The sequence below is a fragment of the Salmo trutta genome, chromosome 3, assembly GCF_901001165.1.
Source record: "Salmo trutta chromosome 3, fSalTru1.1, whole genome shotgun sequence".
In the NCBI taxonomy this organism is placed as follows: domain Eukaryota; kingdom Metazoa; phylum Chordata; class Actinopteri; order Salmoniformes; family Salmonidae; genus Salmo; species Salmo trutta.
In genome coordinates this window covers 72,023,871-72,040,296 of record NC_042959.1, presented here as the reverse complement: position 1 = coordinate 72,040,296, position 16,426 = coordinate 72,023,871, and the positions used below count along the sequence as shown (strand labels likewise).

The 16,426-nt window shown below is 42.5% G+C and overlaps 1 protein-coding gene across 2 annotated transcripts in view; it reads left to right on the top strand.

The window, feature by feature from the left end:
- The window catches only part of LOC115187945 (gamma-enolase), a 13,780-nt gene extending 5,004 nt beyond the window's left edge, over nucleotides 1-8,776 (top strand). For both annotated transcript variants that reach the window (XM_029747032.1, XM_029747040.1), the window contains exons 7-11: nucleotides 4,241-4,463; nucleotides 6,333-6,530; nucleotides 7,428-7,629; nucleotides 8,063-8,230; nucleotides 8,367-8,776. In XM_029747032.1, coding sequence (XP_029602892.1) covers nucleotides 4,241-4,463; nucleotides 6,333-6,530; nucleotides 7,428-7,629; nucleotides 8,063-8,230; nucleotides 8,367-8,436 — 861 coding nt within the window. In that variant the 3' untranslated portion in view covers nucleotides 8,437-8,776. The remainder of the gene's footprint in view (nucleotides 1-4,240; nucleotides 4,464-6,332; nucleotides 6,531-7,427; nucleotides 7,630-8,062; nucleotides 8,231-8,366) is intronic.
- The last annotated feature ends 7,650 nt before the right edge of the window (nucleotides 8,777-16,426 follow it).

Here is a 16,426-nt window from a genome sequence, read left to right as displayed (position 1 = left end):
ATGAACTACTGGATGAAGGAATGAAAGAACTACTGGATGAAGGAATGAAGGAACAACTGGATGAAGGAATGAAGGAACAACTGGATGAAGGAATGAAGGAACAACTGGATGAAGGAATGAAAGAACAACTGGATAAAGGAATGAAGGAACTACTGGATAAAGGAATGAAGGAACTACTGGATAAAGGAATGAAGGAACAACTGGATGAAGGAATGAAGGAACAACTGGATAAAGGAATGAAGGAACAACTGGATAAAGGAATGAAGGAACAACTAGATAAAGGAATGAAGGAACAACTAGATAAAGGAATAAAGGAAGTACTGGATAAAGGAATGAAGGAACAACTAGATAAAGGAATGAAGGAACAACTAGATAAAGGAATAAAGGAAGTACTGGATAAAGGAATGAAAGAACTACTGGATAAAGGAATGAAGGAACTACTGGATAAAGGAATGAAGGAACAACTGGATGAAGGAATGAAGGAACAACTGGATGAAGGAATGAAAGAACTACTGGATAAAGGAATGAAGGAACAACTGGATAAAGGAATGAAGAAACAACTGGATAAAGGAATGAAGGAACAACTGGATGAAGGAATGAAGGAACAACTGGATAAAGGAATGAAGGAACAACTGGATAAAGGAATGAAGGAACAACTAGATAAAGGAATGAAGGAACAACTAGATAAAGGAATAAAGGAAGTACTGGATAAAGGAATGAAGGAACAACTAGATAAAGGAATGAAGGATCAACTAGATAAAGGAATAAAGGAAGTACTGGATAAAGGAATGAAAGAACTACTGGATAAAGGAATGAAGGAACTACTGGATAAAGGAATGAAGGAACAACTGGATGAAGGAATGAAGGAACAACTGGATGAAGGAATGAAAGAACTACTGGATAAAGGAATGAAGGAACAACTGGATAAAGGAATGAAGAAACACCTGGATGAAGGAATGAAGGAACTACTGGATAAAGGAATGAAGGAACTACTGGATAAAGGAATGAAGGAACAACTGGATGAAGGAATGAAGGAACAACTGGATGAAGGAATGAAGGAACAACTGGATGAAGGAATGAAAGAACTACTGGATGAAGGAATGAAGGAACAACTGGATGAAGGAATGAAGGACCAACTGGATGAAGGAATGAATGAACTACTGGATGAAGGAATGAAAGAACTACTGGATGAAGGAATGAAGGAACAACTGGATGAAGGAATGAAGGAACAACTGGTTGAAGGAATGAAGGAACAACTGGATGAAGGAATGAAAGAACAACTGGATAAAGGAATGAAGGAACTACTGGATAAAGGAATGAAGGAACAACTGGATAAAGGAATGAAGGAACAACTGGATAAAGGAATGAAGGAACAACTAGATAAAGGAATGAAGGAACAACTGGATAAAGGAATGAAGGAACAACTGGATAAAGGAATGAAGGAACAACTGGATGAAGGAATGAAGGAACCACTGGATAAAGGAATGAAGGAACAACTGGATAAAGGAATGAAAGAACTACTGGATAAAGGAATGAAGGAACAACTGGATAAAGGAATGAAAGAACTACTGGATAAAGGAATGAAGGAACAACTGGATGAAGGAATGAAAGAACTACTGTATAAAGGAATGAAGGAACAACTGGATAAAGGAATGAAAGAACTACTGGATAAAGGAATGAAGGAACAACTGGATAAAGGAATGAAAGAACTACTGGATGAAGGAATGAAGGAACTACTGGATAAAGGAATGAAGGAACAACTGGATAAAGGAATGAAAGAACTACTGGATAAAGGAATGAAGGAACTACTGGATAAAGGAATGAAGGAACAACTGGATAAAGGAATGAAAGAACTACTGGATAAAGGAATGAAGGAACAACTGGATAAAGGAATGAAGGAACTACTGGATAAATCAAATCAAATCAAATCAAATTTATTTATATAGCACTTCGTACATCAGCTGAAATCTCAAAGTGCTGTACAGAAACCCAGCCTAAAACCCCAAACAGCAAGCAATGCATGTGAAAGAAGCACGGTGGCTGGGAAAAACTCCCTAGGAAAAACTCCTGAGAAAGGCCAAAAACCTAGGAAGAAACCTAGAGAGGAACCAGGCTATGAGGGGTGGCCAGTCCTCTTCTGGCTGTGCCGGGTGGATATTATAACAGAACATGGTCAAGATGTTAAAATGTTCGTAAATGACCATCATGGTCAAATAATAATAATCATAGTAGTTGTCGAGGGTGCAACAAGCACGTCCGGTGAACAGGTCAGGGTTCCGTAGCCGCAGGCAGAACAGTTGAAACTGGAGCAGCAGCATGGCCAGGTGGACTGGGGACAGCAAGGAGTCATCATGCCAGGTAGTCCTGAGGCATGGTCCTAGGGCTCAGGTCCTCCGAGAGAAAGAAAGAAAGAGAGAAAGAGAGAATTAGAGAGAGCATATTTACATTCACACAGGACACCGGATAAGACAAGAGAATACTCCAGATGTAACAGACTGACCCTAGCCCCCGACACATAAACTACTGCAGCATAAATACTGGAGGCTGAGACAGGAGGGATCAGAAGACACTGTGGCCCCATCCGATGATACCCCCGGACAGGGCCAAACAGGCAGGATATAACCCCACCCACTATGCCAAAGCACAGCCCCCACACCACTAGAGGGATATCTACAACCACCAACTTACCGTCCGAAGACAAGGCCGAGTATAGCCCACAAAGAACTCCGCCACGGCACAACCCAAGGGGGGGGGCGCCAACCCAGACAGGAAGACCACGTCAGTGGCTCAACCTACTCAAGTGACGCACCCCTCCCATGGACGGCATGGAAGAACACCAGTAAGTCAGTGACTCAGCCCCTGTAAAAGGGTCTGAGGAAGGAATGAAGGAATGAAGGAACAACTGGATGAAGGAATGAAAGAACTACTGGATAAAGGAATGAAGGAACAACTGGATAAAGGAATGAAAGAACTACTGGATGAAGGAATGAAGGAACAACTGGATAAAGGAATGAAAGAACTACTGGATGAAGGAATGAAGGAACCACTGGATAAAGGAATGAAGGAACCACTGGATAAAGGAATGAAGGAACAACTGGATAAAGGAATGAAGGAACAACTGGATAAAGGAATGAAGGAACAACTGGATAAAGGAATGAAGGAAGTACTGGATGAAGGAATGAAGGAACAACTGGATGAAGGAATGAAGGAAGTACTGGATGAAGGAATGAAGGAACAACTGGATGAAGGAATGAAGGAACCACTGGATAAAGGAATGAAGGAACTACTGGATAAAGGAATGAAGGAACAACTGGATGAAGGAATGAAAGAACTACTGGATAAAGGAATGAAGGAACAACTGGATAAAGGAATGAAGGAACAACTGGATAAAGGAATGAAGGAAGTACTGGATGAAGGAATGAAGGAACAACTGGATAAAGGAATGAAGGAACTACTGGATAAAGGAATGAAGGAACAACTGGATGAAGGAATGAAAGAACTACTGGATAAAGGAATGAAGGAACAACTGGATGAAGGAATGAAAGAACTACTGGATAAAGGAATGAAGGAACAACTGGATAAAGGAATGAAGGAAGTACTGGATGAAGGAATGAAGGAACTACTGGATAAAGGAATGAAGGAACAACTGGATAAAGGAATGAAGGAACAACTGGATGAAGGAAGGAAAGAACTACTGGATAAAGGAATGAAGGAACAACTGGATGAAGGAATGAAGGAACTACTGGATGAAGGAATGAAAGAACTACTGGATAAAGGAATGAAAGAACTACTGGATGAAGGAATGAAGGAACTACTGGATGAAGGAATGAAGGAAGTACTGGATGAAGGAATGAAGGAACAACTGGATAAAGGAATGAAGGAACAACTGGATAAAGGAATGAAGGAACAACTGGATAAAGGAATGAAGGAACAACTGGATAAAGGAATGAAGGAACTACTGGATAAAGGAATGAAGGAACAACTGGATAAAGGAATGAAGGAACAACTGGATAAAGGAATGAAGGAACAACTGGATAAAGGAATGAAGGAACAACTGGATAAAGGAATGAAGGAACAACTGGATAAAGGAATGAAGGAACTACTGGATAAAGGAATGAAGGAACAACTGGATAAAGGAATGAAGGAACAACTGGATAAAGGAATGAATAAATGCTGTAAATTGACAAACACTGATGTATGTCTCCCTCTCCTCTCCTCCCCTGGTCCTCCTCTCCCTCAGGCATTTAACGTCATCAACGGGGGCTCTCATGCGGGCAACAAGCTGGCCATGCAGGAGTTCATGGTACTTCCTGTAGGGGCGGAGTCTTTCAGGGACGCTGTGCGTGTGGGGGCGGAGCTGTACCAGACGCTGAGGGAAGTGATCAAGGAGAAGTATGGCCAGGACGCCACCAACGTGGGGGACGAGGGGGGGTTCGCCCCAAACATACTGGAGAACACTGAAGGTGAGAGACAGGAGGAAAGACATATCAAAGACACTACTGCATGGTCCGAAAACAACTTCTGTAGACCCTCAGCTTTCTGGGTTTTCAGATGTGAGGAAACAGCCTTCCAATTGGCTTACATTGCCTTCAGAAAGTATTCACACCCCTTGACTTTTTCCACATTTTATTGGATTACAGCCTGGCCTACACACAATACCCATAATGTCAACGTTTTTAGAAATGTTAACATGTCTTGAATCAATAAATATTCAACACCTTTGTTATGGCAAGCCTAAATTAGTTCGGGAGTAACAATTTGCTTACCAAGTCACATAATAAGTTGCATGGACTCACTCTGTCTGCAATAATATTGTTGTATATGATTTTTGAATGACTTCCTCATCTTTGTACCCCACACATACAATTATCTGTAAGGTCCCTCAGTCGAGCAGTGAATTTCAAACACAAATTCAACCACAAAGACCAGGGAGGGTTTCCAATGCCTTGCAAAGAAGGGCACCTATTGGTAGATGGGTAAAAATATAAAAAGCAGACATTGAATATCCCTTTGAGCTTTGTGAAGTTATTAATTACACTTTGGATGGTATATCAATACACCCAGTCACTACAAAGATACAAGCATCCTTCCTAACTCAGTTGCCGGAGAGGAAGGAAACTTTAAAACAGTTACAGAGTTTAATGGCTGTGATAGGAGAAAACTGAGGATGGATCAACATTGTAGTTACTCCACAATACTAACCTAAATGACAGACTGAAAAGAAGGAAGCCTTTACAGAATACAAATATTCCAAAATATGAATCCTGTTTGCAACAAGGCACTAAAGTAAAACTGCAAAAAATGTGGCAAAGAAATTAACTTGAATACAAAGCATTATGTTTGGGGCAAATCCAACACAACACATCACTGAGTATCACTGTTCATATTTTCAAGCATGGTGGTGGCTGCATCATGTTATGGGCATGATTGTCGTTGGCAAGGAATAGAGAGGTTTTTTATATAAAAATAAACTAAATAGAGCTAAGCACAGGCAAAATCCTACAGGTAACCTGGTTCAGTCTGCTTTTCCACCAGACAGTGGGAGATAAATGTACCTTCCAGCAGGACAATAACCTAAAACACAACGTACAATCCAGGTGTGCAAAGCTCTTAGAGACTTACCCAGAAAGACTCACAGCTGTAATCGCTGCCAAAGGTGATTCTAACATGTATTGACTCAATAAATTTGCCAAATGTCTAAAAACATGTTTTCACTTTGTTATTTTGGGGTATTGTGTGTAAATGGGTGTGAACAAAAATCTGTTTTAGCCATTTTGATTTCAGGCTGTAATATAACAAAATGTGGAATAAGTCAAGGGGTATGAATAATTTCTGAATGTGCAAGATTCCCAATATTACTGTAAATACGGAAGGGGTGGGCGCCCGTGGTTGTTTTTGAACTGGGCTCATAAATAAACACAGCACATTGGCTTTCAGAGACAGAGCAAGACAAGCACAATACCCCCGCATTGGATTTATCACTCACTGTTTTATAACAACCCCCTCTCCCTGCTCACCTTTCTTGTCACACTCCCTTTCCCTGTCCTATCCCTGTGTCCTGTCCCTGTGTCCCCCTGTCGCTGTGTCGTGTCCCTGTGTCGTGTCCCTGTGTCCTGTATCTCTGTCCTGTCCCTGTGTCCTGTATCTCTGTCCTGTCCCTCTGTCCTGTCCCTCTGTCCTGTCCCTTTTGTCCTCTCCCTCTGTCCCGTCCCTCTGTCCCGTCCCTTTTGTCCTGTCCCTTTTGTCCTGTCCCTCTGTCCTGTCCCTCTGTCCTGTCCCTCTGTCCTGTCCCTCTGTCCTGTCCCTCTGTCCTGTCCCTCTGTCTTGTGCAGCCCTGGAGCTGATCAAGACAGCCATTGAGAAGGCAGGTTTCACAGACAAGGTGGTGATCGGGATGGACGTGGCAGCCTCTGAATTCTACAAAGGGGGCAAGTACGACCTGGACTTCAAGTCTCCGCCCAACGCAGACCGCCACATCAGCGCCCAAGAGCTCTGCGACATGTACCAGGGCTTCGTCAATGACTACCCAGGTTTGTGTGTGTGTGTGTGTGTGTGTGTGTACCTGTCACCCTAACATGGTCAATTGTTCCATGATATGTTTAATTAGGCTATTCTGCTCCCGACGATAACCGTGATGTCTTGTACTGAAGCTCTGTTTCTCACACACACACACACACACACACACACACACACACAGCCATAGAGACATGGATAAGCACCAGTGATGGGAGACAGGGTACATCAGTGCAGCTCCCACCTTGCCAAATGTGCACTGTAGCGCATAATTAAAACCTCCTTAACTGGTGTCAGGAAATGAGGGGAGGCCGTCCAATCTCTCTCTCTCTCTCTCTCTCTTTCTCTTTTTTTCTCCCTCTCTCGCTCTCTCTTTCTCTTTTTCTCTCTCTCTCTCTCTCTCCCTCTCTCTCTCTCTGAGGAGTGTAGAGTGTAATGGCAGATATGGGAGATAGTATAGCGTGTCCAGTCAGAGGCAGTAATTAAAATCCCCATTAAGGCTGACACGCTGTACCTCTGAGCCAACTACCGTGGGCCATGAGTGGGTCTTGAGTTAATCAACCAACACCCATCACACACCCCTTAACACGCTAGAGTAGGCACACACATATACACACACATACACACATTTACACACACATACACACATACAAACTCCTTAACACGGTAGAGTCCTTTCCTTCACTCTAGGTAGATATTTCCTTTAGGGACAGATCTAGGAATATCTACTGCTCAGAAATGGTAACATTAACCATTAGGGGTTTAAATACAAAACTGTCCTTAGATCAGTGTCTAGAGGCATTGCCCCAGGTCACCCTCAGCCTACCCTCATTCTCCCCCTGTCCTTATTCTCCATTATGGCTGCAGCACACACAAACACTCACTAACATTCCTCCTGGCCCTCTCTCCTCCAGTGGTGTCCATTGAGGATCCGTTTGACCAGGATGACTGGCCGGCCTGGTCCCAGATGACAGCCTCTGTGGGGATCCAGGTGGTGGGGGACGACCTGACGGTCACCAACCCCAAGAGGATAGAGCGCGCCCTGGAGGAGAGGGCCTGCAACTGCCTGCTGCTCAAAGTCAACCAGATCGGCTCTGTCACCGAAGCCATCCAGGCGTGAGTCAGGGAGGGGAGTGTGGAGCTGATTCGCATTTTAGAGTGTGTCCAAAATGGCACCCTTTTCCTGATATAGTGCTATATGGGCCCTGTACAAAAGTAGTGCACTATATAGGAAATACATACTCTAGGTTGCTATTTGGGATGCAGATTGTGTGTTGATTTTAGAGCAGGTTTTATGTTATTGTAAACCCTATATACAGACCTTTATATAATGATTTTCAATGTGCTTTATATTGTAAAGGTGAGAACTCACCTCATCCACCACGCTCCCTCTCTCTCTTTCTCTCTGTCTCTTCCTCTCTCCATCTCTGTACCTCTCTCTCTCTCTCTGTCTGTTCTCTGTGTATCTCTCTCCATCTCTGTATCTGTCGCTGTCTCTCTCTCCCTCTCTGTCTGTCTTTCTGTGTATGTCTCTCTGTCTGTCCTCCAGGTGTAAGTTGGCTCAGGAGAATGGCTGGGGGGTGATGGTGAGCCACCGCTCAGGTGAGACAGAGGACACCTTCATTGCTGATCTGGTGGTGGGCCTCTGCACTGGACAAATCAAGACTGGAGCTCCCTGTCGATCAGAGCGGCTGGCCAAATACAATCAACTCATGAGGTTGGTACCCTACTCACGGTGTGGTTGTTGCTGTATGAGTCTGTCTGTCTGTCTGTCTGTCTGTCTGTCTGTTCCTCTCTGAATTCTTCTCTGTCGTTCACTATCTCTTTCTCTTTTTGTCTTTATCCTCTCTTAGGATTGAGGAGGAGTTAGGAGACCAGGCTCGCTTCGCAGGGCACAACTTCCGGAACCCTGCCGCCCTCTAAGACTCCTCTGGGCTGACGGACACTGACACAGAATCACAGACATACATCACATCACTGCAGGGCACAGACGGACTGACATAGATGGACAGACACAGATGTACACAGACAGATATATATAAATACATACAATGAATCCTTCAGACAGACAGACAGACGGACGGACGGACGGTTGGAAGGACAGAGAGACAGACAGACTGACAGACAGAGTGCGAGCAGACCGATAATCAACCCTTACCCCCTTAAAAAGCAGAGACAGACAGACACAGACAGAGTGCGAGCAGACCGATAATCAACCCTTACCCCCTTAAAAAGCAGAGACAGACAGACAGACAGACAGACAGACAGACAGACAGACAGACAGACAGACAGACAGACAGACAGACAGACAGACAGACAGACAGACAGACAGACAGACAGACAGACAGACAGACAGACAGACAGACGCACTGAGAAACACATTCATATGAATTATCCTTTATATCACTTACAACGCACTGATGTATTGGTGGTTATATGTTTAATCTGATGATGAGTTGGAGGCTGGTGCAGAATGCAAACGGACTGATTGGTTTTAAACAAGACATGAGTGTGTTGCACAAAGCAGTGTTTCTCTCTCAAAACATACATGCATATTCCTCTACCTGTTCCCTCGTTCTTTTGCATCCCTCTCTTTTCTCCTCCCCTTTACTTCAGAGCGTTTTCCCATCTCAATATCCTCAATTGCCCAACCCTTCCCCTTTCCTCCCCTCCTTCCACCTTTCAGTTACCACTTACATCTAAAAGCCTGCAACATAATTGTCTGTTACCACTTACATCTAAACGCTTACCACAGAAACCATCCAATCAATAAAGATATGAACACTTATGACGTAAACATCAGCCACAATTGTGTCTGCGTGTTTTGTATGGGATATTTTTTATTTTATATCATTAATAATGAAGGCTCTACTTTAGGCTGGCTATAGGCTATATTGGCTACTGCATCTTCTCTATGCCACTACTTTCACATGGGGCACAATCAATAGGATGGAACGTTTAGGTGGAAATGCGGGGAGGCAGGTATCCTAGAGCGTTGGGCCAGTAACTGAAAGGTTGCTAGATCGAATCCCCGAGCTGCCAAGGTAAACATCTGTCGTTCTTCCCCTGAACAAGGCAGTTAACCCACCGTTCCTAGGCCGTCATTGTAAATAAGAATGTGTTCTTAACTGACTTGCCTTGTTAAATAAAAAAATGCATTGGGCTGCCACATTGACCCGTTCTTAATTAAATAGATGATTTTGTTCGTATATCTGAAAGCTCTGTAAAATTGCATCCTCCTAAATAAACCCCTGTCGTGGCTGACACGTGTAATGTGACCTGTATGCAGTGACAAGCTGCATCATATTAACAATGTATCAACTGTAGCTACACTGTTATATAAATTGTTGCAGGTATATCAATTGCATGTTCTAAATGTAGCAGTAGAGGGAGCGCGAGACTTGGCCTTTTTATGTGACGGCGCGCAAGCGCAGTAGATCGCTCCTCCACATGGTTACTATGGTTACTACACAATAGGAGACGGGACAGGGGGCTGTGTAAAGGGGGGAAGAAAAAACGAAAGGAGAGAGTAGGGAGGTGGTTTGCAGAACCGCTTGACTGGACACACTGTAGCTCCCCCGACACTGTGCAGAGTAAAAGAGAGAGGTAGACCGAGAGAGGGAGAGGGAGAGAGAGGTGGAAGGAGAAGAAACGGGGTAGGCCTCGGCCTAGGTTTTAGGGGAAAGGGTTATACACTCAAAGAAGAACCCTGTTCTAGGCATGAATAGAATGGACACGGAAACTTTGAGAATGCACTATTATCTAGGCTATAATGGCATGATGTAGTTCGATGCTGTTTGACTACACGTTGGGCTGCATGCTGTAGCCATGTGCCTATCAATACAATGATGGGGAGAAGTTATAGAACAAAGGGACTGAAGGTAAGATTCTGTAACTTGAGAGTTATTGTGTGTATAAAGGATCCATGCAAAGTAGCCTATAGTGGGCTAATGCACAGTTAAGGTGATCCTACATTGGAGTGGGGGAAGATAAAATTGAAAAAGGGACTTCTCTCCTTCCCTCCCCTCCCTCTTCTGAGTGTTGGCCCTCTCTGCGCCTCTTCCTTCGCCCTGCCTCCCTTTCTTCTCGCTCCCCCATTCCTTAAGAATATGCAAATCACGCCCTCCTCGTCCTCTCTTTCTCTCTCCCTCGAAGTGCATCCCTTGCTCGCCCTCAGTAGATTTTGTGACTGTACCGACGGCAAAAAAAGTGCAAGTCGTCTTGACGGAGGAAGGGGGAGAAAGAGAAGGGGGTGGGGAAGAGGCAAACGTACGCATCAATACAGTCTTCAGCGGCACCCCGTTTTTTCCTGCAACGATTTGGGAAGGAGACAGAAAATTCTGCATTATTTGCAGAACCGTTGCAATATGATCCAGCAGCCTCTGTTTATAGGTGCGCGTGCTGCTCCTATGTGTGTATGTCAACGTACAGTATAAACCGAGAGAGACGGTTAAAGAAAGGCATCGCTGGATATCATAGGTAAGGAGAAGGGAAAATGGATGCTTATATATTTTTGCTATTCTCGTTGGCCACGTTTGTGTCTTCCCTCCCCTTTCTTTGTGCGTTAATAATCATGCGTTATGTGTAATTCATGCCCGGGTAAAATGTGTGTTAGGTTACAACGCACAACAGACGTACTCACATTCCAACGAGAAAAGGCGTCTCGGTGAGTCGGTAAAGAATGCCATTCGCCATTCTATTCCGAATTATTTTTTCAAGACATGGAGAAAAAAAACAGTACGCTATGGGAGAAACACAACAGGCATAGACACAGGACCCATTCTATTCTGCATTATCAGTGTTAGCCAATATGTGCTATTACACATAGCGTCTACATCGTCGGTCTAGTCTATTCCGATGTAGCTCGCTTGTTGTACAGAATAGCAGAGCCGGTCGCGCATCTGCATGTGTATCAATAACAGTAGCGGGAGAAGAAAGAAAGAGAACCGTTGCGGTGCCTGCTTGTCGGTGCCTGCTTGTCGGTGTCTGTCGGTGATGTGAGCTGTGTAACTGCATACTTACACGGGCTGCGATGCATCACATGTTTCATTTTAATGCATTCATGTGTGTGAGAGAGAAACAGTTCATGTGCACATATGTGTGTGACTGTGTTTGACCATTGCTGTACATTGTGTGATTATTATAAGCTATGGTAAATGCTGTGTTTGCTTTTAGTGTTGATGGACCACAGCCAGGGACCAGCAAATGAATCCATGAATAGTAGCAGCCCAGCCACCTGTGACTAAGATATACACTGACTAGATGCAGTATCTGTGTGTCATTGGGCCCATAGGCCTACACTCCCCAAATATTGATTCTATAGCACAAGTGATGGCTCAATGGTTATCATTCTCTAACTACTGCAATATAGTAGACAAGTCTATGGGAAAAGTCACTGTAGCGCTATGCACATTGCACATGTAAAGGAGGTGGTTATGTGAATCAAGATAGCTTGATGACTGACCAGTAGCCTAGTCTGAGACTTGGACTTGTGTTCGCTCTCCTAGGCCTAATGCCTAGGCTTTAGCTCAGCAGGATAACACTGTCTTGTGGCACTTAGTCCAGGTTCAAAGCCAGTCGGTCCCACACACTCACCTGATGTTGAATTCATGCCAAGTGACTATACAGTGTGTGTGTGTATGTATGTATGTATGTATGTATGTATGTATGTATGTATGTATGTATGTATGTATGTATGTATGTATGTATGTATGTATGTATGTGTATGCGCGTGTGTGTGTGTGTGTGTGTGTGAATCTGTAACTAACTGCTGTAACTGTTAATATACAGTGTGTGTGTGTGTGTGTGTGTGTGTGTGTGTGTGTGTGTGTGTGTGTGTGTGTGTGTGTGTGTGTGTGTGAATCTGTAACTAACAGCTGTAACTGTTAATATACAGTGTGTGTGTGTGTGTGTGAATCTGTAACTAACTGCTGTAACTGTTAATATACAGTGTGTGTGTGTGTGTGTGTGTGTGTGTGTGTGTGTGTGTGTGTGTGTGTGTGTGTGTGTGTGTGTGTGTGTGTGTGTGTGTGTGTGAATCTGTAACTAACAGCTGTAACTGTTAATATACAGTGTGTGTGTGTGTGTGTGAATCTGTAACTAACAGCTGTAACTGTTAATATACAGTGTGTGTGTGTGTGTGTGTGTGTGTGTGTGAATCTGTAACTAACAGCTGTAACTGTTAATATACAGTGTGTGTGTGTGTGAATCTGTAACTAACAGCTGTAACTGTTAATATACAGTGTGTGTGTGTGTGTGTGAATCTGTAACTAACAGCTGTAACTGTTAATATACAGTGTGTGTGTGTTTCAATCTGCAACTAACAGCTGTAACTGTTAATATACAGTGTGTGTGTGTGTGAATCTGTAACTAACAGCTGTAACTGTCTGTTAATATACAGTGTGTGTGTGTGTGTGTGTGAATCTGTAACTAACAGCTGTAACTGTTAATATACAGTGTGTGTGTGTGTGTGTGTGTGTTTGAATCTGTAACTAACAGCTGTAACTGTTAATATACAGTGTGTGTGGGTGTATGAATCTGTAACTAACAGCTGTAACTGTTAATATACAGTGTGTGTGTGTCTGTGTGAATCTGAAACTAACAGCTGTAACTGTTAATATACAGTGTGTGTGTGTGTGTGTTAATCTGTAACTAACTGCTGTAACTGTTAATATACCGTGTGTGTGTGTGTGTGTTTCAATCTGTAACTAACAGCTGTAATTGTTAATATACAGTGTGTGTGTGTGTGTGTGAATCTGTAACTAACAGCTGTAACTGTTAATATACAGTGTGTGTGTGTGTGAATCTGTAACTAACAGCTGTAACTGTTAATATACAGTGTGTGTGTGTGTGTGTGTGGATCTGTAACTAACAGCTGTAACTGTTAATATACAGTGTGCGTGTGTGTGTGTGTGTGTGTGTGTGTGTGTGTGTGTGTGAATCTGTAACTAACAGCTGTAACTGTTAATATACAGTGTGTGTGTGAATCTGTAACTAACAGCTGTAACTGTTAATATACAGTGTGTGTGTGTGTGTGTGTGTGAATCTGTAACTAACAGCTGTAACTGTTAATATACAGTGTGTGTGTGTGAATCTGTAACTAACAGCTGTAACTGTTAATATACAGTGTGTGTGTGTGTGTGTGAATCTGTAACTAACTGCTGTAACTGTTAATTTTCAGTGTGTGTGTGTGTGTGAATCTGTAACTAACAGCTGTAACTGTTAATATACAGTGTGTGTGTGTGTAAATCTGTAACTAACTGCTGTAACTGTTAATATACAGTGTGTGTGTGTGTGTGTGAATCTGTAACTAACAGCTGTAACTGTTAATATACAGTGTGTGTGTGTGTGTGTGTGTGTGTGTGTGAATCTGTAACTAACAGCTGTAACTGTTAATATACAGTGTGTGTGTGTGTGTGTGAATCTGTAACTAATAGCACTAACTGTTAATATACAGTGTGTGTGTGTGTGAATCTGTAACTAACAGCTGTAACTGTTAATATACAGTGTGTGTGTGTGTGTGTGTGTGTGTGTGTGTGTGTGTGTGTGTGTGTGTGTGTGTGTGTGTGTGTGAATCTGTAACTAACAGCTGTAACTGTTAATATACAGTGTGTGTGTGTGTGTGTGTGTGTGTGTGTGAATCTGTAACTAACAGCTGTAACTGTTAATATACAGTGTGTGTGTGTGTGTGTGAATCTGTAACTAACTGCTGTAACTGTTAATATACAGTGTGTGTGTGTGTGTGTGGATCTGTAAGTGTGTGTGTGTATCTGTAACTAACAGTTGTAAATGTTAATATACAGTGTGTGTGTGTGTGTGTGTGTGTGTGTGTGTGTGTGTGTGTGTATGTGTGTGTGTGTGTGTGAATCTGTAACTAACAGCTGTAACTGTTAATATACAGTGTGTGTGTGTGTGTGTGTGTGTGTGTGAATCTGTAACTAACAGCTGTAACTGTTAATATACAGTGTGTGTGTGTGTGTGTGAATCTGTAACTAACTGCTGTAACTGTTAATATACCGTGTGTGTGTGTGTGTGTGTGTGAATCTGTAACTAACAGCTGTAACTGTTAATATACAGTGTGTGTGTGTGTGTGTGTGTGAATCTGTAACTAACAGCTGTAACTGTTAATATACAGTGTGTGTGTGTGTGTGTGTGTGTGTGTGTGTGTGTGTGTGAATCTGTAACTAACAGCTGTAACTGTTATACAGTGTGTGTGTGTGTGTGTGTGTGAATCTGTAACTAACAGCTGTAACTGTTAATATACAGTGTGTGTGTGTGTGTGAATCTGTAACTAACTGCTGTAACTGTTAATATACAGTTTGTGTGTGTGTGAATCTGTAACTAACAGCTGTAACTGTTAATATACAGTGTGTGTGTGTGTGTGAATCTGTAACTAACAGCTGTAACTGTTAATATACAGTCTGTGTGTGTGTGTGTGTGTGAATCTGTAACTAACAGCTGTAACTGTTAATATACAGTGTGTGTGTGTGTGAATCTGTAACTAATTGCTGTAACTGTTAATATGCAGTGTGTGTGTGTGTGAATCTGTAACTAACAGCTGTAACTGTTAATATACAGTGTGTGTGTTTCAATCTGCAACTAACAGCTGTAACTGTTAATATACAGTGTGTGTGTGTGTGTGTGAATCTGTAACTAACAGCTGTAACTGTTAATATACAGTGTGTGTGTGTGTGTGTGTGAATCTGTAACTAACTGCTGTAACTGTTAATATACCGTGTGTGTGTGTGTGTGTGTTTGAATCTGTAACTAACAGCTGTAATTGTTAATATACAGTGTGTGTGTGTGTGTGAATCTGTAACTAACAGCTGTAACTGTTAATATACAGTGTGTGTGTGTGTGAATCTGTAACTAACAGCTGTAACTGTTAATATACAGTGTGTGTGTGTGTGTGGATCTGTAACTAACAGCTGTAACTGTTAATATACAGTGTGCGTGTGTGTGTGTGTGTGTGTGTGTGTGTGTGTGTGTGTGTGTGTGTGTGTGAGAATCTGTAACTAACAGCTGTAACTGTTAATATACAGTGTGTGTGTGAATCTGTAACTAACAGCTGTAACTGTTAATATACAGTGTGTGTGTGTGTGTGTGTGTGAATCTGTAACTAACAGCTGTAACTGTTAATATACAGTGTGTGTGTGTGAATCTGTAACTAACAGCTGTAACTGTTAATATACAGTGTGTGTGTGTGTGAATCTGTAACTAACTGCTGTAACTGTTAATTTTCAGTGTGTGTGTGTGTGTGAATCTGTAACTAACAGCTGTAACTGTTAATATACAGTGTGTGTGTGTGTAAATCTGTAACTAACTGCTGTAACTGTTAATATACAGTGTGTGTGTGTGTGTGAGTGAATCTGTAACTAACAGCTGTAACTGTTAATATACAGTGTGTGTGTGTGTGTGTGAATCTGTAACTAACAGCTGTAACTGTTAATATACAGTGTGTGTGTTTGTGTGTGAATCTGTAACTAATAGCACTAACTGTTAATATACAGTGTGTGTGTGTGTGAATCTGTAACTAACAGCTGTAACTGTTAATATACAGTGTGTGTGTGTGTGTGTGTGTGTGTGTGTGTGTGTGTGTGTGTGTGTGTGTGTGTGTGTGAATCTGTAACTAACTGCCGTAACTGTTAATATACAGTGTGTGTGTGTGTGTGTGTGTGTGAATCTGTAACTAACAGCTGTAACTGTTAATATACAGTGTGTGTGTGTGTGTGTGAATCTGTAACTAACTGCTGTAACTGTTAATATACAGTGTGTGTGTGTGTGTGGATCTGTAACTAACAGCTGTAACTGTTAATATACAGTGTGCGTGCGTGTGTGTGTGTGTGTGTGTGTGTGTGTGTGTGAATCTGTAACTAACAGTTGTAAATGTTAATATACAGTGTGTGTGTGTGTG